Below are 23,553 nucleotides of genomic sequence, written 5' to 3'. Positions count from 1 at the left end.
GAGGACAGACACAGGAAAACAATGATAGACATGAAGGATGAAGTAAACAGCACAACATCAGATCAGTGGACGAAGGGTACCCCACCTGCCACCAGGAGAGGTGAGTGAAGGGAGGATACCATGAAGCGAGAGGGTTGAGAATAGTGAGAATGGGAAAGGCTGAGGGAGAGCAGAGGAGGGAGAGGAGGACTGAGGGAAAAGAGAGTAGGAGGAATTGAAAGTAGAGGGAAAGGAGAGCAGAGGGAGAAGAGGGTAAAGACAGGAAATACAGGAACACAGATGGAGAAGACCCAGACGACGGTAGAGGGATGGGCGAGATGGCAGTACTGACCTGCAGGCACCACAAGGGATTCTGGAGACTATGGGGTGGAGGCAGCAGAACATTGCCACACCAGATGCCAGGCAGAACATTCCAATAATCACATACACTGAAATTGCCAAATATCACTGAAACCTTTTTATAATGGATGACAATTTGACATCATATATACTGCTAACACTATGACACTACCCTACCAGGAAGTTATCTCTGGGTCTTACTGAATTAATAATCATCATCCTCATTACCTTCTTCCTGTTTATGGATGATATGAAGAAAATATAGCTTTTATTGCACGAGGAAAATATAGCTTTTACTGCACATTATCCACTAAAACATAAAATGAACCCACATTATTATACCACATTTTAAAATCTAAATATATAATGGCCAGCTTGTAAATATACAAGGATTCTATCTATCTATCTATCTACTGACAGACGCCATAATCCTGTAACGGGTGGTCATTTGTCTTTAAGTTAGCTGTTTTACAGGGAGGGACACTTACCCTCGGTCAACACATTTGTTGACACACAGGGAACATGTATGGTTGGTTATATGGTTACCATCTAGCACTGACAATGATTTCCTGGCTTACAGGAAACCATTGGGATTGTCACTCAATGTAATGCCACCTGAGAAGGACGGAAGAGTAATGAACTAACAGGGACGATGGGAGAAATTGGAAGAGAGGCGGGCAGACACAGAAAAAAAATGATAAATGTGACAGAAGAAGCAGACAGCATTACTGTAAAGCCACCTGAGAAGGAAAGAAGAGTAATAAACTAACAGGGAAGATGGGAGAAATTGGAAGAGAGGAGGGCAGACACAGAAAAAGAATGATAACTGTGACAGAAGAAGCAGGCAGCATTACATGAAGTGAGTGGATGATGGTCACCACCACCTACCACTTATACAAGGATTACAAAAATCATATCTTTAAAAATACTGACTGACACTAATATCCGAATTTATTTCTTAAACGCGGAGCCTGCATTGAAAAAGACACTTCCATCATGTTCCTTGGTACCTAGATAACTGTTCATATTATAATCAGTTATCTTGCCACCAAAGAAAATGGTGCACGTACCCCTTCAAATTCATCTGTTTGACTCAGCAGGGGAGTACGTGACATTTTCCTTTGTAATCAGAGGTCTGTTTATAATAGGGTATAAACAGTTATCTAGGTACTATTGGCCACAGAAGTTTCGTTCCTCTCATTGTGGGTGATTTGATGAATGAGGCAACGTTGCATTCTCCCCCTCTACACCCCCTCCCTCCACCCGTCTCCCCAGATAGCTTCTGAGGTTTATGAACCGCGTTGTGAAGCACCTGAACGTCCGAGTTTACTGCATGTTACTCGATATGATGGGCATGATATATTATGCCTGTTGCTAATGAAAATTTGTGTGTTTCATGACTGTATTCATTTTTGCAGGAGTTATTAGAATGTATAAATGTGTCATGCCATTTGTACCAAATCACAGTAGTACTACCAAATACTAAAGCATCTGGCGTTACTTCTGACATTCTTCCAGTGTTATTAATGACTACACTCTTATAATCTGCTTAGGCCGACCAGTGCTACGAACAAGTTAAGGATTTTTTTTTTTTTTTTTTTTTCCTCATCTATTCATTCATTTATGAATTCATTAATATCGAAAGAGTGAGAGCAACAAATTTAAAATAGAAATTAAGAATACACAAAAGTCTGTCAAAGTGATAAGCACATTAGAAACTGGCAACATCCAAGGGTGAACATACTAGATGAAGTAAACTTTTAATAAAAATTAAAGAAGATTACCCGACAGAACACTGACAACCAGATAATTAGATTGTGTCGATAATATAGGTGATATGGCAGCCCTATCACAATCTAGGGCTCAGCCATAAAATCCCTCGTTACGACAGTAAAATCAGTGTAATCTTTTACCTTTCTTCCATCTTGCGTTTCTCTGTAATACCAGTATCCACTAGAATAAGACCAATGATGAGGAGGGATCCAGTAATGAAGACATTATGTGAACGGATGTGTCACTCAGAACGCATGTATGAAAAATAAAGAAACGGCATCAGAAGTGTGACACATGTAAAAAAGCATAATAATACGGCGCCGTCTAACAGGGGTGGAGGATGAAAAGGCTCACATAGGAAATGATGAAAGGCAAATAAAAAGTGAACACTGATGAGTATGAAATACTCTACAGACAAAAGAAGAGACTGAGCGACGACAATAACATGTCGAAGGACAAGGATAGACGAGGAAAGGCAAGGTGAGAAGGCGAAGGATAGGAAGACTGAAACCAAGTATATAAATGATATATGAGTAAGTATTTGTCGGTATTAATAGTCATTCTATTTGTAATATAGATTACTGTATGCAGTTTTACAAAAGGAAAGGCAAGGTGAGAAGGCGATGGATAGGGAGACGGAAACCAAGTATATAAATGATCTATGGGTAAGTATTTGTCCGTAGTAATAGTCAGTATATTTATAACATATATTACTGTATACAGTTTGACAAAAGGAAAGGCAAGGTGAGAAGGCGATGGATAGGAAGACGGAAACCAGGTACTGTATATAAAATAATGATATATTGGGAAGTATCATCATGTAAGTAAACATCGTTAACTCTGAATTATTTCATCATATTTATATATTTGTACGTAGTAGTATCATTATATCTATAACATATATTACTGTATACTGTTTAAAAAAATAATACACACCATTAAGCATATATATATAAATAAAAAAAATATATATATATATATATATATATATATATATATATATAGAGAGAGAGAGAGAGAGAGAGAGAGAGAGAGAGAGGGGTGGGGAAGGAAGAATTAAAATTGTAAAGTGCGAATTCTCCGAACCATCTGTAAGGAAGGCGTTAATCCACCCTCTTCCTCCCCCTCCCCTCCCTCCAGGATTTACTCCTCAGAATCCGAGGTGTTCTGATATCTCATGGCACGGTTTTGTTCTCATAACCCGTTGCACCACCGCCAGGAAATGACAACCTTAAGCAATGGATCCACCTCAAGACAAGTTAGCAAAGCGAGGCCAAATTATTGGCATGAAGGAAGCAGGCCACACTGTAGCAGAGATAGCAGCACACCTCGGTTTATCTAAGCCAACTGTGCGACGGTGGATTCAAAGATGGGAGGAATCTGCCTGTCTACTAGATCGCCCTAGGTGTGGAGCACCGAGAAAAACCATCCCTCAAGAGGACAGACAAATAATTAGCGAAGTTGAAAATGATCCTTTCACCAACGCAGTTGCTATCCAGGAAAGGCTGCATATGAATGTGTCTGCAGAAACTGTTAGGAGGCGACTTCACGAAACAGGACATCATCACCGAACTCCTGCAGTGAAAGGGCTACTTGACGATAGACAACGTGAGGCCAGGCTTCGCTTTGCTCACCAGCATGTTGACAAAGATTTATCATTCTGGGGCCGAGTTATCTTCTCAGATGAGAAGTCATTTTCTTCGTCAACCCATGGCCGACTTCACTGTTGGAGGGTAAACGGCACTAGGTATAACAGGCGCAACATCTACGAGGTGGCCAGAAGTGGCCATGTGACGGCCAATGTGTGGGGTTGGATACACCTCTATGGAATTGGAGAAATGGCAGAAATAGAAGGGAGGTTCAACTCTGAAAAATACATAGAGATCCTGGAAGAGGTAATGCTGCCTAGTGTCCGAAGTTTTGCCCTGCCTTATCCTGAGCAGATCATCTATATGCAGGTGTGTGTGTTTGTTGTTTATAGTAAATATATATGCCATATACTATTAGTAACTTTTACAATTAAACACTTTTTCATGATTAAAAATAAGTGCATCGGGGTCCTATTCATATGAACTGTCTCATAGTAATTTCAAGACCAGTTTGACAACCATTTGGGTATTTAATGGCTCTTACTAAATTCATTATACTAAACGATAGATGATTTTTTACTGGAATTAGTCTTAATCATTGCCTACAAGCAGTAGGAATGAACTTTACCGGTCACGTGTGAACACTGTAAGACAATCGTTAACCTGTCCTGTTTTCTCTCCATTCCTAGGATAATTCGCCCATCCACACAGCGAGAATTGTCAGATGCTGGTTTGAGGATCAACGACATCTAGAGCTTCTGGAATGGCCTAGCAGGGGATGTGACCTCAACCCTATAGAAAATGTATGGGGAAGCATTATTAATTCATGGGTGCCTGGCCAGGACAGAACCTCCCGCCAGTTACTGGATCACAGCAGGGCTGAGTGGGAGACATTCAGACGCAATGCACACATCATATATAATGATGTTTCATCTATGCCACAGCGATTGCAAGAGGTAATAGAATGCGAAGGAGGGTGGACTAAATATTAGATTTAATTTTGAACAGGTTGAAACTTTTATTGTAACCATGTTTGGTTACCTGACTGTATCAATATCATTTAAGTTTATTTATTTACCAGGTGGGAGAAGTTAAGGATTGTCCTGTGAATATATGAAATGAAATGCATGACCTTTTACACATGTTTGAACGTGCGTAAATAACCAAAGGTATCGGGTCAAAATTGGAAACAATATATATATGTTTTCTTTTAAGGTTCTCCTTGCAGGGAAAACGTCACTTCATGTTGTAATAACTATAAAATAAACAGTATGTATTACATATTTTTCCTTATTACATTGACATGTAGCTTAGTGACGATGATTCACTGGTTTTCATGCACGATGCGTGCCATATTATGTTAACTGTAATACATAACTGAATAATCTTCCATAATACAGTATATTTGGGAAAATAAAATGTTTATCTACATTTGTTTCATAAACATAGTCATTTGTCATGAGCTGCATCTGACTTGGTTACCGGATAATTTTATAGTTTCTCTCTATCATTGTTTCTCTCGGTAATTTGTTTTTCTTCTTCCACCACCCCCCTTCTCTCTCTCTCTCTCTATATATATATAAATATATATATATATATATATATATATATATATATATATATATATATATGCATAATGGTTACCTTTTTAAAATAACACAATACAGTAATGTTATAGATACAATGATACTACTACGGACAAATATGTAAATATGATGAAATAATTCAGAGTAAATGTTTACTCATTTGATTATATTTCCCTATATATATATATATATATATATATATAATTTCAGTCTGCCAATCCTTCCCCTTCTCACTTTCTTTCCTCGTTTATTTTTATCAAACCGTTTACAGTAATATAGGTTATAGGTAGATACGCTGACTACTACTACGGACAAATATACAGATGCGAAGAAATAATGCAGAGTAAATGATGCTTAGTTATTTCATTATAGTGTACCCGTATATCTTTTTAACTATATACAGTAATATGTTACAAATATTATGACCATTAGTACGGACAATATCCATTTATCTTTTATATACATGGCTTCAGTCTAACTATCCTTCGCCTTCTCACCTTGCCTTTCCTTTTGTCAAACTGTATACAGTAATATATGTTACAAATATACTGACTATTACTACAGACAAATACTTACTCATAGCTCATTTATATACTTGGTTTCCGTCTCCCTATCCATCGCCTTCTCACCTTGCCTTTCCTTTTGTAAAACTGCAGACAGTAATATACATTACAAATAGAATGACTATTACTACCGACAAATACTTACTCATATATCATTTATATACTTGGTTTCAGTCTTCCTATCCTTCGCCTTCTCACCTTGCCTTTCCACGTCTATCCTTGTCCTTCGACATGTTATTGTCGTCGCTCAGTCTCTTCTTTTGTCTGTAGAGTATTTCATACTCATCAGTGTTCACTTTTTATTTGCCTTTCATCATTTCCTATGTGAGCCTTTTCATCCTCCACCCCTGTTAGACGGCGACGTATTATTATGCTTTTTTACAGTCACACTTCTGATGCCGTTTCTTTATTTTTCATACATGCGTTCTGAGTGACACATCCGTTCACATAATGTCTTCATTACTGGATCCCTCCTCATCATTGGTCTTATTCTAGTGGATACTGGTATTACAGAGAAACGCAAGATGGAAGAAAGGTAAAAGATTACACTGATTTTACTGTCGTAACGAGGGATTTTATGGCTGAGCCCTAGATTGTGATAGGGCTGCCATATCACCTATATTATCGACACAATCTAATTATCTGGTTGTCAGTGTTCTGTCGGGTAATCTTCTTTAATTTTTATTAAAAGTTTACTTCATCTAGTATGTTCACCCTTGGATGTTGCCAGTTTCTAATGTGTTTATCACTTTGACAGACTTGTGTGTATTCTTAATTTCTATTTTAAATCTGTTGCTCTCACTCTTTCGATATTAATGAATTCATAAATGAATGAATATATGAGAAAAAAAAAAAAAAAAAATTTCCTTAACTTGTTCGTAGCACTGGTCGGCCTAAGCAGATTATAAGAGTGTCATCATTAACCCCTTAACCGCGGGGCGTCACTTTCGTGACGCTTGGGAGCAAGGGATCATACCGCGGGGCGTCGCTTTTGTGATTCTGTGTTATTTTGAATTCACCACGGCTTCCAAGTGGGGGCTTGTATCATCTATCAGTACTGCCAATGTCCAACACTAGTCAGCACTCCTAATCTCATCTGTACTCCCATCTATTGTTGACAATTTAGCCATTTCTCCCCGTTCTTGACTCCCCTCCCTACCCCCCCTCCATTACCCTATCCTCTCGCCTGCCCGGCCGTGCTACGCTAAGTAAATCTTCCCTGGAATTTTTCACTGATTTCATCCATTGAAATAAGCCCTATGTCGTATTCTTATACCAAATAATATATACAAGAAAGAAATAAGGTAAGTGAGAGTGCCATACACCTGGAATTGGCTAATTATCACCTGACAACACCTCACGTGCACTCGTTCGCTAATTTTCGCTGTTTTTTTCCCCTTGAAATATGCCGTATAATCTATTTTCGTAATAAATATACATGTAAGGAGGGAAGGGAGAAGCCTAAGTGATATTTACATTCACCTGGAACTACCTAATTTATAATGTATTGTCTAGATTTCCTGCCAATCATATCAGTGCTAGACAAAGCTGTTTCAAGATTTAACATTGGTAGCTCTGAATATATATCTCCTAAGTAGGCCTCTAATCTATTTTCGTAATAAATATACATGTAAGGAGGGAAGGGAGAAGCCTAAGTGATATTTACATTCACCTGGAACTACCAAATTTATAATGTATTGTCTAGATTTCCTGCCAATCATATCAGTGCTAGACTTAGCTGTTTCAAGAACCAACATTGGTAACTCTGAATAACCCCTAAACAGGCCTCCACGCTGGCCCTCCGTTATCAGTTTACTCTCATCTTCCGAAGCGAGGGTACGTATGTTTCTTCTTGCTGACTTCAAGGCCTTTTTTCACCCCCATGCAAATAGCCCTGTGACCTTTACCCCCTACTAAACCTCGTGTGGAAAGAGGTAAAGGGCTGACAATTGATAAAAGAGTGACTACGATCTTTCTATTGAGTAAAACAGTGCAAGTGGAATTGTAAATAATGTGTAAATAATGTGTAAACAGCAAGTGAAAGTAATGAATGTAAATATACGTGAACAATGGAAAATAGTTTTATAAGTTATTTCAAGTGACAGTGCACAACACAGTGTAAATAAAATAGAAATGTAAATAACGTAAATAAAATAGAGAACGTAAATAGAAATGTAAATGAGTAGTATTATAAGAATACGAGTATATACCCTAGGAGTAATGAAAGTGAAAGTTTCACTCTAGCATGTCTGAATGCTATGAGTTATGAGAGTGAAGATGAAAGTGACATTCACTCTCAATGCCAGTATACAGGACGAGAAAGTGAATGCTACGTATTTTACTGAAAGAAATTGAATCCCTACAGTGACAATAAACTAATACTACTGAAGGAAACTTATGGATAAAGACTGTAGATATATATAAGTGTTATATAGTAATAGAAATATAAAGTGTGAGGGGTTTTATGAATAATAAATGACAGAGTAACAAAAGCGAACTAGTGCCAGTGCGACGATCAGACGCGCTCGTAATTTCCATTGCTTTCACAGTGTTTTTTTTTTTGAGTATGGATCCCAAACTACTTGAAAATTGTAGAATAGTGTTTATAGTGTTTGTATCTGGCTGTGGTAATCATATTACGGGTTGTCGGGAAGTGTAAAGTGGAGACTTCGTTACCCTACTTCAGAGGTCTCCACAAGTCCTACGGTAACCGACGAAGGCTCAACAATCATTCCAGGAGAAAGCTGAAGGTATGTGCCATAAGCATATGTAATTTTATTATTCTAGGACTAATAACTGATTTTTGGCAAATATTTTTTGAGAGTCTGTCGGAGCCCAAATAACCCCGCGGCACACGCAAGTCATTGGTAAACAAGCCCGCGGTGTAGGGGTTAATAACACTGGAAGAATGTCGGAAGTAACACCAGATGCTTTAGTATTTGGTAGTACTACTGTGATTTGGTACAAATGGCATGACACATTTATACATTCTAATAACTCCTGCAAAAATGAATACAGTCATGAAACACGCAAATTTTCATTAGCAACAGGCATAATATATCATGCCCATCATATCGAGTAACATGCAGTAAACTCGGACGTTCAGGTGCTTCACAACGCGGTTCATAAACCTCAGTAGCTATCTGGGGAGACGGGTAGAGGGAGGGGGTGTAGAGGGGGAGAATGCAACATTGCCACATTCATCAAATCGCCCACAATGAAAGGAACGAAACTTCTGTGGCCAATAGTACAGTACCAGGGAAAATGATCCATAAGCCCCTTCAAACTGAGGCTCTGCATGTGATGTATAACTGATGAATCTTCTATGTTCATCTCTATCTGCAAAACTAATAATATATGGTATACTGGAGCCCAGATGTAAAACAAATAAATAAAATACATAAAAAATAATCTAAAAAGATACCAGTTCATTTATACAAAGCTGGACATGACCATACATGCATGGCACACACACATGCTTCTGCGTCAGCTATATCTTTCTTCACAGTGCTCAAGGAACTACCGATAATTATCATCATCATCATCATCCTGACTCCTGCATAGGGATGGAGCTATGGAGTTATCCCATGATTATTGCTGCACTCACTTCAATCATCTTTACTTCAGTCGCATGGTACAATTACAGCCTTCTTCCACTCCAGTTGTACAACTCCATTCATCCAAACTAACTGACATATTTCTAAATGGATTTATCTCACTTAATTCAGTACATCCATGCATCCCTGCATATACTATATTTCACAAATATCTGTTACCTTTCAAGTCTTAAGCCTCTGGCTGCAATTCTCACTTCTATTATTGCCATATATCCAGACACTACATTCATTCTCTAAGAACTATCAAAACTAATCATATTTATCAAAGCTCTGCTTTCACCATTCCTACTGATCAGTATATTTGATAAACTATTACTTTATCTGCTCATTATTTCTCTCCAACTTGTTGGCATATGTGCACTGCAATTTCACACTTCATATCTTCACTGATCTTGTATGGTCATCCCAAAAATTCTTAACTTCTTTCAAAATCAGTTTAAAGTTTTCAGAATTTACCATAATTACTTCTAAATTATCATTTACCTGTTTCCTAATACAGTTTCTTCTCCTTCAAGTCCATTCCTATCATTCACACTAACTAGACAGCAATTAAGCCAAAGCCAGAGCCCAAACTGTACAACCACATTCACATCATCACCTCTGGTACAATTCCATCTTTGCTTCTCTCCATTCCTTCCACTTCTTTCAATCACCCCCCACATCCCACCATGCCAAACCTTTTTACACACACAATGTTTCTACAACACTACATGCAGCTTTAACATTCCTAACAAAGTGCTTCATAAATGTGTCCCATATACATGTATTTTCCGAATTCATTTGCTCCCAATTCACTGCCCACTTCTCTGCTACTTACTGTTCATATTCATCCACTAATGTTCTCTCTCTCTCTCTCTCTCACACACACACACACACACACACACACACACACACACACACACACACACACACACACTACTAACCAAGATAGTCGAAGAGAAAGTAAAGACTGAGTAGCATGGCACACATGAGTACAACGAAGGCCAGGATGCTTTTGGCGCTGAGGTTCATTGATGTCTCCTCCTTTGGCATTGAGTCTTGGGGTTCAGGCATTCCCTCAGGACCCTCACCTCTGGCACCATCCTTCACCTGCTCACTCAGATACCTGTGCATGACAATCAAAGTTCCTGATTTACTGAAGAAGTACACATAACGTTAAAACTACTCTGATTATCCCCACCTTAGTGACCCAGTAGATACAGTATAAAAATAAAACTATTCTGGCTACAGCAGCGTACATCTCTTACCTTTCTTACCCTGTTCCATCAAATACCTTCACAAGATCAAGTTTCCTACACTGTAGTGATGCAGTATACAAAATATGATACAGTGTCCTTTGCAAGTACTTGTATGATTCCTTCCTTCCATCCATTCCATCCATCATCCAATCCTATATCGCCCCATGAAAAGCGTAGGAGGCCGGGGCTAGGCAAGTTGGTCCTGACACTGAAGATGAGAGTGACCAGCCTCACTCATCCCTGAGTGGCATTACGTGAGCAATAAACCCCAACCATCCCTTGGATATAAACCTTCATCGGCTCAATCTGATTGGAGCTTCTTAATTACCCACTAAACCACCAGGCACCAAAATTTGGTTATATGGTTACCACCCAGTGTAGTAAATGGTTTCCTGGTGTACAGGAAACCATCTGGCTTGTCACTCAGTGTACAGTCGCCCACAGGCAGGACGAAGAGGAAAGAATGAAGGATAGAAAGACAGAAGAGGGAGCGTAAAGTCACCTGTAGGCAGAAGAACAAGGAAAGAATGAAGGAAAGAAAGACAGTAGTGGATGGAAGGAAAGCAGGAGGGAGGAGAAGAAAGGATAGACACCAAAGAACAGCACTACATCAAGTGAGTGGATGGGGAGCACCCCCACCTACCACCAGTCAAAGCAAAAAATATTGGTACAGTAGATGCTTGATTTAAGAAACTCATTCAGCCAACCCCTACCCGTTATCTCGAATTCTCTGCTAAATCGAGTTCCATAACCAAAGCTAAAAAAAAATGCAACTTTTCTGGTATTTTGAGGTACTTTTCGCTAAATCCTTGAAGTCAACGGTCAAGCCGAGTTCCTAACAATGCGCACCCAAAACTCGCAAACTATACTAACTCTCAATGCAACACACAGCAGGCTGAACCCATAATTAATACCCCCACTGAAATGCATTTTTATGTACATGTTAACTGTGATGAGATGAAAGAGAGAGAGATTGTCCAGGTGCCTGAAGGTGCGAAAGTGGATGTATGTAGAATAACTGAAACAAAATGGTGAGGAGAAAATGTGAGAGAATGGGAGTATGGATGGAGTATATGTGCAGGAGTAGGTGAGAATGAGAGGGCAAAGGAAGGAGTATGTATAGTTGAGAGTAAAAGATGGAAAAGGAGCATAAGACAGTATGGATCAGTTGGGTCAAGGATTGTGTGGGTAAAGTTGAAAGTTGGAATACAAATGTGGGCGATTGTGTGTGTGTATGCGCCAACGCAAGATCGTGCTAGAAGAGTGAGAGAAGAGTTCTGGACAAATGTTGAAGTGTGCATGGAAAAGTTTGGAAGGAATGAGAGAGTGTTTTTGATTGGTGATATGAATGGTAAAGTTGGGAATGTGAAGGTGGATGGAATAGTTGATGAGTGGGGTGTGCCTGCTGAGACAGATGAGAATGGGAGTGCGTTAGTGGACATTTGTGCTGGGAGGGGGTTGGTGATAGCCAATACCCTCTTCAGGCATAAAATGATCCACAGGTATACATGGCGAGTGATGAGAAGGGTGGGTGGTGAACTGAAAGAATGGAAGGCAATGATTGATTATGTGTGTGTGGATGAAAGGATGGGAAGATGTGTAATGGATGCAAGAGTGTATAGAGGGTGGGGGAGTGGACTTTCTGACCACTACTTGGTGGTGGCCAGAATTAGAATTCAAGTAAGATGGAGGAATAGAAGAAGGGAAAGACGAGAGGAAGGAGTAGTTGCAAGGAGAGTGGAAAGGTTACAAGAGGATGAGAAAATGGCAGAGTATAAGAGAGAAGTGGAGGAACGATTGGGCAAATATGAATTGGAGCAGATGGGAGACGTGGAAGGTGTGTGTCAGATATTTACAGAAAAAATATGTGCAGCATGTGATGTGGTGTGTGGAAGGAAGAGAAGACGGAGGGGAGTGCAAGGAACAGCGTGGTGGACTGAAGAGGTGAAACAGGCTGTGGCACAAAAGAAGAAAGCATACAATGAATGGATGAGAAATAGGGGCGTGGAAGAAGTTGAGAGGCGGAAGAGAGAGTTATATGTAGAAAGAAAGAGAGAGGTGAAAAGATTAGTAAGACAAAGTAAGAAGAGAGTGGATGAGGAATTTGAAAGGAATCTAAGTGTAAAGTGGAGGGACTGTAAGAAAATGTTCTGGAAAGAGGTGAAAAGAGTAAGACAGGGTGGAAGTGAAGTTAGCAGGGGAGTGAAAGATAAAAATGGTAGATTACTAGTGGAGAAGGGAGAAAAAGTGAGCAGATGGAGAGAACACTTTAAGGATTTGTTGAACGTAGAGGATGGAAGTAATGCGAGTATAAGTGGCTGGGGAATGGCTGGGAGAAGGAGGGAGGTGAGAAGACAGGAAGAAATCAGTAGGATAGAAGTTGTGGAAGCAATGAAGAAAGTTAAATCGGGGAAAGCCCCAGGAATTCATGGAGTGTGTGGTGAAATGCTGAAGCATGGGGGAGAGATAATAGTAGAATGGATGTGGAAGATGTGCAGATTGGCCTAGGAGGAAGGTAGAGTCCCAGAGGATTGGAAGTCAGGTATAATTATTCCCTTGTACAAAGGAAAAGGGGAAAAAGAAGTGTGTGGTAATCATAGGGGCATTTGTCTTCTTAGTATAATAGGAAAAGTGTATGGTAGGATATTTATTGACAGAGTTAGAGAAAGAACAGAGAAATTAGTTGGAGAAGAACAGGGAGGCTTTAGGATGGGAAGAGGTTGTGTAGATCAGATATTCATTCTAAGATCTTTAGTGGAAAAGTTTCTAGAGAAGGGAAAGAAGTTGTATGCGGCTTTCATGGATTTGGAGAAAGCATATGACAGGGTGGATAGACAAGGATTGTGGAAAGTGTTAAGAATATATGGAGTAGATGGGAAGTTGTTGAATGCTGTGAAGAGTATGTACGATGGTGCTAAGGCTGCAGTGCGTGTGGATGGTGAACTAAGTGAATTTTTCTCTTTGAAAGTTGGGTTGAAACAGGGATGTGTCATGTCTCCATGGTTGTTCAATCTGTACATGGATGGGGTAATAAAAGAGGTACAAGGTAGGGTAGTGGATGTTGGAGTGGATGAGAGAGGATAGTGTTTGGAAACTCCCTGTACTGTTGTTTGCAGATGATACTGTGTTGTTGAGTGAAGACAAAAGGGAGCTGCAAGGCTTGGTGGATGAGTTTGGGAGAGTGTGTAAGAAATGGAATCTAAAGGTGAATGTAGGGAAGAGTAAAGTGATGGTCTTTGAGAGAGGTGAAGTCAGTGAATGTACAGCGAAGTTGGATGGTGAGGAATTGGAAAATGTGAGTACGTTTAAGTACTTGGGTAGTGTGATGAGTAAGGATGGAGGTTTGGAGGGTGAAGTGCTTGAAAGGGTACAGCAGGGAAGAAAGGTTGCTGGTTCTTTTAAAGCAGTGATAAGAAACAGGGAAGTGAGCATGCAAGTGAAAAAGTTAGTACATGACAGTATTGTGATACCAACTCTAACGTACGGAAGTGAAGCTTCGACGTTGTTGGAAGGACACAAGTCAAGAGTGAGAGCAGTGGAAATGAGTTATTTGAGAGGAGCCTGTGGAGTCACATGGAGAGACAGGCTGACGAATGAGGATATAAAGGAGCGTTGTGGTGTTGATGTGGATGTGATAGGAAGCGTTATGAGGAACACACTGAGGTGGTTTGGCCATATGGAGAGGATGGAGGGTGAAAGACTGACGAAGAGAGTGTATGTGAGTGAGGTGGAGGGGGGAAGAGGGAGGGGGAGGCCGAGGATGAGATGGAGGGATGGGGTGGAGAGGTATATGAGAGAGGGGGGTGTGAGTTGGGAGCAGGGCAGTGAAATGGCGGGGGACAGGGCGACTTGGAGGCGATTTATTTGTGGCCATCCCAAACGGGATTGAGGCGTCTGGCAATAGATAGATAGATAGATAGTGTTAAATTAATATTCATACAAAGCACAAGTTTGGCAAAGCAAGCTGTTGAGCTAAAGGAGAAACACTTCCGCTAATTTTGCGCGTTTTCGCTGTGTATTCGGATTTTTTTTTTTTTTTTTTTTTTTTTTTTTTTTAAGCAAAATTAAATACTAAAATTTGACGGGATTTCAGATAATTAGGTGAGTATGAATCTATATGATGATAAAATCTATAACACTTACCAATTAAAAGTGCCGATTCGGTGTTGATTCGGTAAATGACCGCCGATTCGGTATTTCGTCGCACTCTCCTAAAGGTACTTTACAGAGTCACTCACTGAAACTGTTCTTTCAGAAAACTAATAATGATGAGGTCAAATATTAAATATTCATGAGCATAATATCATTATAAACTCATACGACTGATACTGTACGCCATATATTAAACACTTTCTACCTCATGAGGTACGAGCACCACTCGGGAATGTATAGCTGTAAGCTACTAGTCAATTTCACCATAGTTTACTTACGTAGCAGGTACCAACCATTTACACCATGAAAAGTATTCCTTCACATCATATTTGAAGGGGGTAGTTTGGATCTTCAGTGGCCATGTAGGTACAACTATTATCTCTGTTACTGGTAAAGTATTGTGTGATGGATTGGAGTGTCATCTGCAGTATGAATACTGACGTCAGTGCCAACATGGCGACTGCTTCCCTCCAGCCGCAAAGAATTAAAGTTATTATGTCTTGACCAGAGCATATGATAAATTAAATAATAAAATACATATACCGTAAGCTTCTAAGTACATGGCAGAGTGCACTGGCCATGTTTACCCAGAACCGGCAACACTCTATTGCGCAGGGGTAAAGAAGGAATGGAGTCGGCTTAGCACACCTAATCTCTTGGAAGCAGATTTTACAAGAGATGTAATATGATCTTTCCAAGAAAAGTCCCCAGAAACTGAAACCCCAAGCATGTTCAAGGATGATGCAGGATTAAGCTGAATATTATTGAACATTAATGGGTATACCTATGGAAGATTTTGTCGGGTTGATAGGTGTAAAAACTGAGTCTTTGATGCATTAAAAACAACCAGATTATTTTTACCCCAGTAAGAGATATGACCCAAGTTAGACATTAAGTGTGCCATAGCCTCATCCCTTGTTTGTTGAAGTAACTGTTGAGATGGAAGTTGCGGGAACCGAATGGAAAGGTGATGGGTGGAGTCATCAGTGTATGAGTGGATAGGGTTAGATGTACAGCTTAGAAGGTCAATGATGAATAAAAGGAAGAGAGTTGGTGATAGGACAAAGCCCTGAGGAACACCACTGTTGATAGATCTAGGAGAAGAACGATGGCCGTCTACAACAGCTGCTACAGAATGACCAGAAAGGAAGCTAGAGATGAAGGCACAGATAGAAGGATAGAAACCGTAAGAGGGCAGTTTGGAAATTAAAGATTTATGCCAGACTCGATCGAAAGCCTTTGAGACGTCAAGTGCAATGGCAAAGCTTTCGCCAAAGTCCCGAAAGGAGGATGACCAGGAGTCTGAAAGGTAGGTGAGAAGTTCGCCAGTGGAGCGTCCCTGACGGAACCCATACTGACGATCAGAAAGAAGGTTGTGATAGGAAGGATGCTTTAAAATTTTTCTATTAAGAACTGACTCGAAAACTTTTGAGATACAGGACGTTAAAACAATTGGACAATAGTTAGAGAGTTGGGAATAGTGACCCTTCTTTGGGACTGGCTGAATGAGAGCAAACTTCCAGCAAGAAGGAAAGGTACAAGTTGATAGACAATGGCAAAAGAGATTGCCTAGGCAGGGTGTAAGCACAGAAACACAGTTCTTGAGAACAACAGGAGGGACTCCATCAGGCCCATATGCCTTATTAGTACTGAGGCCTGTGATGGCAGAAAATACATCAGCTGAAGAAATTTTAATGTCAGCCATGAGGAAGTCAGAGGGGGGAAGTGATGGAGGAACAGCACCGGAATCGTTTAAGATGGAATTGGAGGAGAAAGTCTGAGCGAAGAGATCTGCCTTATCAGTAGATGAAATAGCTACAGAGCTATCACAGTAGAAATGAGGAGGGAAGGATGATGAGGTAAAGCTGTTAGGATGGTTTTTTGGAAAGGTGCCAGGAGTGGGAAGAATTCGAGTTGGAGAGTTGAGAGCATTTAGTACGGATGAAATTATTTTTAGCAGAGTGAAGAACAGACTTAGCACGATTCTGGGCAGAAACGTGTAAATGATGTGATTCAGGGGTGGGTTGGCTCCAGTATCTTTTATAGGCCCTCTCCTTGTTGTGGACAGCATTAGAACAAGCGAGATTAAACCAAGGCTTTCTTGCATTAGTCAGAGGATATGAGAAAGGAATGTATGCTTCCATGCCTGAGAGAATAACCTCCAATGCACAAGGCACACTCAGATGGCTCCCAGCCATGAAAGCAATAATCATTTCAAGGAAAACCAAAGAAGTACTGCCTGAGGGCCTCCCGATCCGCAGCACCAAAGTGCCACAGACGTCATTTCTTTGGAGGGTCCACAGGCCGCGCCAGAGCGATAGGACAGGTTACGGTGATAAGGTTGTGATCGGAGGAGCCCAACGGAGAGAAAAGATTAACAGTATATATATATACACAGTGGAATCTCAAATTTTGATTGGCATATGTACCTGAAAATCACCGCGAAATTCATATCAACAAAATTTAAACTGAACTTCTCATGGGAAAAATTAGTTTGGGTCCGAGGCCTCCGAACCTAACTACCTAAAATCGTGATTTTTTGCCCACACCCCCTGGCACTGTATTGCCATACTGTCAGCAAGTGTATACTTGGTGTATTTCTGCTCTTTCCTGTATTGCCATTTCTCCTATGGCTGCGAAGATTTAGAGGAGCCAGGCTGCTCTCATCCATTACCACTGCTACCTGAAGAACCACTCTTGCATGCCATCTTGAAACAGATAAGTTGCAACGAAAATACAAAGAAAATACATACAACTGAATTGCACTGAAATGCATGTCCACACGTGGAAGGTACAAGCTGAAAGTGCGGCACTTGGTTGTAGAGGGCTGGCTGCTGGCAGGACAGTCGCAAGATGGCTGCTGACAACAGAGCATCACCTTGCACATGGCTTGTTGTTGTTGGTGCCTACTCTCATCCGGAAGCTCTTGTCCTTAAACAACATGACTATTTTTTTTCTCAGTCTCTATTGTTCATTTCTATGTTGATCCTTATATTCATAATTACCGTACTTCTCTTCATTTCAATTTTCTGCCTACTATATTTGCTACCACCTGTAATTCATTTTGTTTTAGTATTTCTATTAATGATTCTCTTCCTTTAATTTCTCATTATATCTTCGAGTAATTAAATTACTGATTAGTTAATAATAAGTATATTTATAGAATGACAGGGAATCGTCCAGGGTGCGAACTGTCCTGACAGGAAATCGTCCATGTTTTGACGGGGAATTATCTGACAGGCGAATTGACTTGATGGTGAATTGTCTCGGAACCACATCATCATATGCTTCATATACTGTATGAATAAATGATGTTGATTTTCATTCTCTTCTTGATACATGTCACATATGATATTAGGTTAGGCTCATACTTTCTCTTATAATTTTCCTTCACTTCTAGCATTTTGGTTCACATCAAAAATATTATCTTTGCTTGTTTTGGTTGGAGTCTGGCCTTGACAGCACATGTCACATACGATATTAGGTTAGGTTCATACTTTTTCTTATAATTTTCCTTCACTTTTAGCATTTTGGTTCAAATCAAAAATATTATCTTTGCTTGTTCTGGTTTGAGTCTGGCCCTGAGAGCATCGAAATACACGACTTTGCATCGAAAAGTAAGGTAGGCAGACCACTCCAAAATGCATCAAAATTTGATTCATCGAATTCTTAACTGTCGAAATTTGAGATTCCACAGTATAAATATATATATATATATATATATATATATATATATATATATATATATATATATATACAGTGTCTTGGCACAGTAAACATATTCAGAGTAAACGATTTGCCTAGTGAATGAGCAGGGGGGTAATCATGTCCCCAAGAAAACCATAATGAATGAGTTGAACCCCAAGTGAACGAAATCAGGGGAAAGAGTAGGCCATAACTGCCATTTCCCATATTAAATGATCCCCCCCCAATAGATGCAGCACAAGAGGCAAGATCTGAGCAACCTTTTGAGCAGAATCCAATAGAGGACGAAGATTTGCCTATGTCTATTTGTCTAAGATCAGTAAAATTCTAGCGGCAATGTATGCTCAGAGGGAAGATGTCAAGGCAGTTGAAACCAGCTACCCTAGGACACAGGAAGTGCTCAGGGGAGCAGAAACCACTTTTTGTCATTACACTGAAAGGCACAATATGGAAGTCAACAGAAGAAAACAAACATTCATCACACGCTACTACTGAACTCAAGAACAACAGGAAGCAAATGCCTCTCTATCGTCTGCTACACTTCCTGGGGAAGACAAATGATGATGTGATGTCATTGGTGTCATCTTTGGGCTTTGAAGGTTTTATGGGAGAGGTGAACGAGGTAGTGGCACTTGGGGAAGTGGTTCAGTCATGTGATGAGGGTGGGACCAGTGACGCGAACGAAGGAGTGGAGGGTATGTGGCAAGGGCAAACTAAGTGCATCTCCTGCCTTGGAACCACCTGTGTTCAAGCCAATCAGGGCCGCCAACTGCTTCATTTAATGTAAATAACCATGAGTTTTATATTTTACATATCTGAATTGTATGTGTTTGAAATGTGCCCTTTAGTATATCTCTATGGCTCAAAAAGTCAACTTTGAGGGAATGGTGCCATCCATATGCTATTTTTTCCATGTGTTGTTCACAGAGAACGAATGCACTTTGAACGAGCTCGTCTGCCACCCATAAACTAGTTCACTGTGCGAGGGCACTGTCTATATATATATATATATATACATATATATATATATACACAGTCATCTTGCCTAAAGTGCGCCTTCACAAAGTGTGTCTCGCCTAATGTGCGACAGGGGTCTGACAATAATTAATTACTGTATTTAGAAAGTGTGCTTGCTACTTGCAATGTGCGACAGACATGAAAAATTGAGGCAAATATGGTATTCTCTTGAAACTCACAAGCAAAACTTGTAGCGTGCGATGGGTAAGAGAGGGGCTGGTGAGTATGTGTGGTGGGATGCAGCTGGTGTGTGAGTGGTGACCACAGCAGCAGGATGATGACGTAATGTCTGTAGTGTCTGACTTAGACTTTGGGGGTTTCCTGGGGCAGCAACAAACAGCACCTAACTTAGTGCAAACTAAGATGTGCATTCCATAAAACTGGCCACACAATATTGTACTTTAAGGGCATTTGTTAATCACCGGCGCAATGATCACCAGGGTTGCCATTTGGTATTTTTCATTACCAAATGTGGGGCAATTTGGTAATGAAAAAATTGACTGGTAATCATTCAGAATGATTAATTACCAAAAATTTGATGGGTAATGATACAGAATGATTAAGTACCAAAAATTCGATCGGTAATGATACAGAATGATTAATTACCAAAAATTCGATCAGTGATGATTCAGAATGATTCGTTACCAAAAGGATTTTCACATATATGACTGTACCGAGGGTGGAGACGGTATCTTTTTTTTTTTTTTCTTTTAATGCAAGAAAGAAGGAACTAAAGGCAAAGAGCCAACAATCCGTTCTTTCCAAGAAAAAAAAAAAAAAATACAAAAGAGAGCCAAAACCCCTCCAGTAGTGATGAGGGTGAAAGTGCAGAACAGCCGTTCAGCGTTTTGATTCAGTTTCCAGGGTATGGCCTCGGATACCACAACAACAATACGCATTAGCTACCGTCTGTACAATGCTAGTAAGGTCTTGAATTTTCATAATAAATATACAGTATTACTCTTGCATGTTTCTATTGTAAGTTCTACTTTTGCGTTTTAATTAGGGGTAGGTACTAGTGAATCAATTATACCTGTATGAAAATTCAGGATGTGTCGCCCATAAAGCCATTTTAACATGGGATCCTATGCTTCGCAAAGTGCAAATTTATAAAGTACGACGAATGAAGAAGTGAAGGAACGTTGTGGGGTAGATGTGGATGTGGTTGAAAAGATTAGGAGAAATACACTGAGGTGGTTTGGACATGTGGAGAGGATGGAGAATGAAAGACTGACTAAGAGGGTGTATGTAGGTGAGGTGGAGGGAGGGAGAGGGAGGGGTAGAACGAGGATGAGGTGGAGGGATGGAGTTGAGAGGTATATGAGGGAGGGGGGAGTGAGTTGGGGGGAGGGGAGTCAAATGGTGGGTGACAGAGTGACTTAGAGGCGTTTTGTCTGCGGCCACCCTTTGCGGGATTAGGGCGTCGGGCTATAGATAGATAGATAGATAGACGATGTGCTGTGTCACCCATATTAACACACTTTAAGCAAGATGACTGTATACATATATATATAGTGTATATATGTATATACACACACACACACACACAAATACGTCCTTATACTATACCCCGGCTTAATGATGGAGGTAGATATACCCCCTGGGGGTAGGGTTTTTTTTCAAGAATACTCCCCCAGTATCCCTGCTTGTCGTAAAAGGCGACTAAAAGGGTTGGTGGAGGGTTAGTGCCCCTCCCCGGAAAACAACTAACTAAAAAAACAAACAATAAGCCTCGGACAAGGACTGACCAAACGATGACGACCAAGGACCGGACAAAGGACATGGTAATTGGAACTTGGAATGTAAGGGGAGCGAATGATGAGGTGAAAGAGACAGAGATTGTCCAGGTGCTTGAGGGTGCGAAAGTGGATGTATGTGGAATAACTGAAACAAAATGGAGAGGAGAAAGTGTGAGAGAATGGGAGTATGGATAGGGTATATGTGCAGGAGTAGGTGAGAATGAGAGGGCAAAGGAAGGAGTATGTATAGTTGTGAGTAAAAGATGGAAGAGGAGCATAAGACAGTATGGATCAGTTGGGTCAAGGATTGTGTGGGTAAAGCTGAAAGTTGGAATACAAATGTGGGCGACTGTGTGTGTGTATGCGCCAACGCAAGATCATGCTAGAAGAGTGAGAGAAGAGTTCTGGACAAATGTAGAAGTGTGCATGGAAAAGTTTGGAAGGAATGAGAGAGTGTTTTTCATTGGTGATATGAATGGTAAAGTTGGGAATGTGAAGGTGGATGGAATAGTTGGTGAGTGGGGTGTGCCTGCTGAGACAGATGAGAATGGGAGTGCGTTAGTGGACATTTGTGCTGGGAGGGGGTTGGTGATAGCCAATACCCTCTTCAGGTATAAAATGATCCACAGGTATACATGGCGAATGATGAGAAGGGTGGGTGGTGAACTGAATGAAAGGAAGGCAATGATTGATTATGTGTGTGTGGATGAAAGGATGCGAAGATGTGTAAAGGATGCAAGAGTGTATAGAGGCTTGGGGAGTGGACTTTCTGACCACTACTTGGTGGTGGCCAGAATTAGAATTCAAGTAAGATGGAGGAATAGAAGAAGGGAAAGACGAGAGGAAGGAGTAGTTGCAAGGAGAGTGGAAAGGTTACAAGAGGATGAGAAAACGGAAGAGTATAAGAGAGAAGTGGAGGAACGATTGGGTAAATATGAATTGGAGCAGATGGGAGATGTGGAAGGTGTGTGTCAGATATTTACAAAAGAAATATGTGCAGCATGTGATGTGGTGTGTGGAAGGAAGAGAAGACGGAGGGGGGTGCAAGGAACAGCGTGGTGGACTGAAGAGGTGAAACAGGCTGTGGCACAAAAGAAGAAAGCATACAATGAATGGATGAGAAATAGGGGCGTGGAAGAAGTTGAGAGGCGGAAGAGAGAGTTATATGTGGAAAGAAAGAGAGAGGTGAAAAGATTAGTAAGAGAGAGTAAGAAGAGAGTGGATGAGGAATTTGAAAGGAATCTAAGTGTAAAGTGGAGGGACTGTAAGAAAATGTTCTGGAGAGAGGTGAAAAGAGTAAGACAGGGTGGAAGTGAAGTTAGCAGGGGAGTGAAAGATAAAAATGGTAGATTACTAGTGGAGAAGGGAGAAAAAGTGAGCAGATGGAGAGAACACTTTAAGGAATTGTTGAACATACAGGATGGGAGTAATGCAAGTATAAGTGGCTGGGGAATGGCTGGGAGAAGGAGGAAGATGAGAAGACAGGAAGAAATCAGTAGGATAGAAGTTGTGGAAGCAATGAAGAAAGTTAAATCAGGGAAAGCCCCAAGAATTGATGGAGTGTGTGGTGAAATGCTGAAGCATGGGGGAGAGATAGTAGTAGAATGGATGTGGAAGATGTGCAGATTGGCCTGGGAGGAAGGTAGAGTCCCGGAGGATTGGAAGTCAGGTATAATTATTCCCTTGTACAAAGGAAAAGGGGAAAAAGAAGTGTGTGGTAATCATAGGGGCATTTGTCTTCTTAGTATAATAGGAAAAGTGTATGGTAGGATACTTATAGACAGAGTTAGAGAAAGAACACAGGAATTAGTTGGAGAAGAACAGGGAGGCTTTAGGAAGGGAAGAGGTTGTGTAGATCAGATATTCATTCTTAGATCTTTAGTGGAAAAGTTTCTAGAGAAGGGAAAGAAGTTGTATGCGGCTTTCATGGATTTGGAGAAAGCATATGACAGGGTGGATAGACAAGGATTGTGGAAAGTGTTAAGAATATATGGAGTAGATGGGAAGTCGCTGAATGCTGTGAAGAGTATGTACGATGGTGCGAAGGCTGCAGTGCGTGTGGATGGTGAACTAAGTGAATTTTTCTCTTTGAAAGTTGGGTTGAAACAGGGATGTGTCATGTCTCCATGGTTGTTCAATCTGTACATGGATGGGGTAATAAAAGAGGTACAAGGTAGGGTAGTGGATGTTGGAGTGGCCCTGGTGAGAGAGGATAGTGTTTGGAAACTCCCTGTA

The 23,553-nt window shown here is 40.5% G+C and overlaps 1 protein-coding gene across 1 annotated transcript in view; it reads right to left on the bottom strand.

The window, feature by feature from the left end:
- LOC145403744 (signal peptide peptidase-like 2B) overlaps positions 1–23,553 on the bottom strand; it is a 173,895-nt gene that overhangs the window by 78,411 nt on the left and 71,931 nt on the right. Inside the window, exons 6-7 of the mRNA XM_080275422.1 lie at positions 10,391–10,572; positions 332–428 (exon numbers count right to left, since the gene is read on the bottom strand). Of these exons, the coding sequence (XP_080131548.1) occupies positions 332–428; positions 10,391–10,572 (279 nt within the window). The remainder of the gene's footprint in view (positions 1–331; positions 429–10,390; positions 10,573–23,553) is intronic.

The sequence above is a fragment of the Coenobita brevimanus genome, chromosome 61 (genome assembly GCF_032717465.1).
Source record: "Coenobita brevimanus isolate Jiangsu-jjx chromosome 61, ASM3271746v2, whole genome shotgun sequence".
NCBI classification, from domain to species: Eukaryota; Metazoa; Arthropoda; class Malacostraca; order Decapoda; family Coenobitidae; genus Coenobita; species Coenobita brevimanus.
This window is presented reverse-complemented; position numbering and strand designations above follow the sequence as displayed.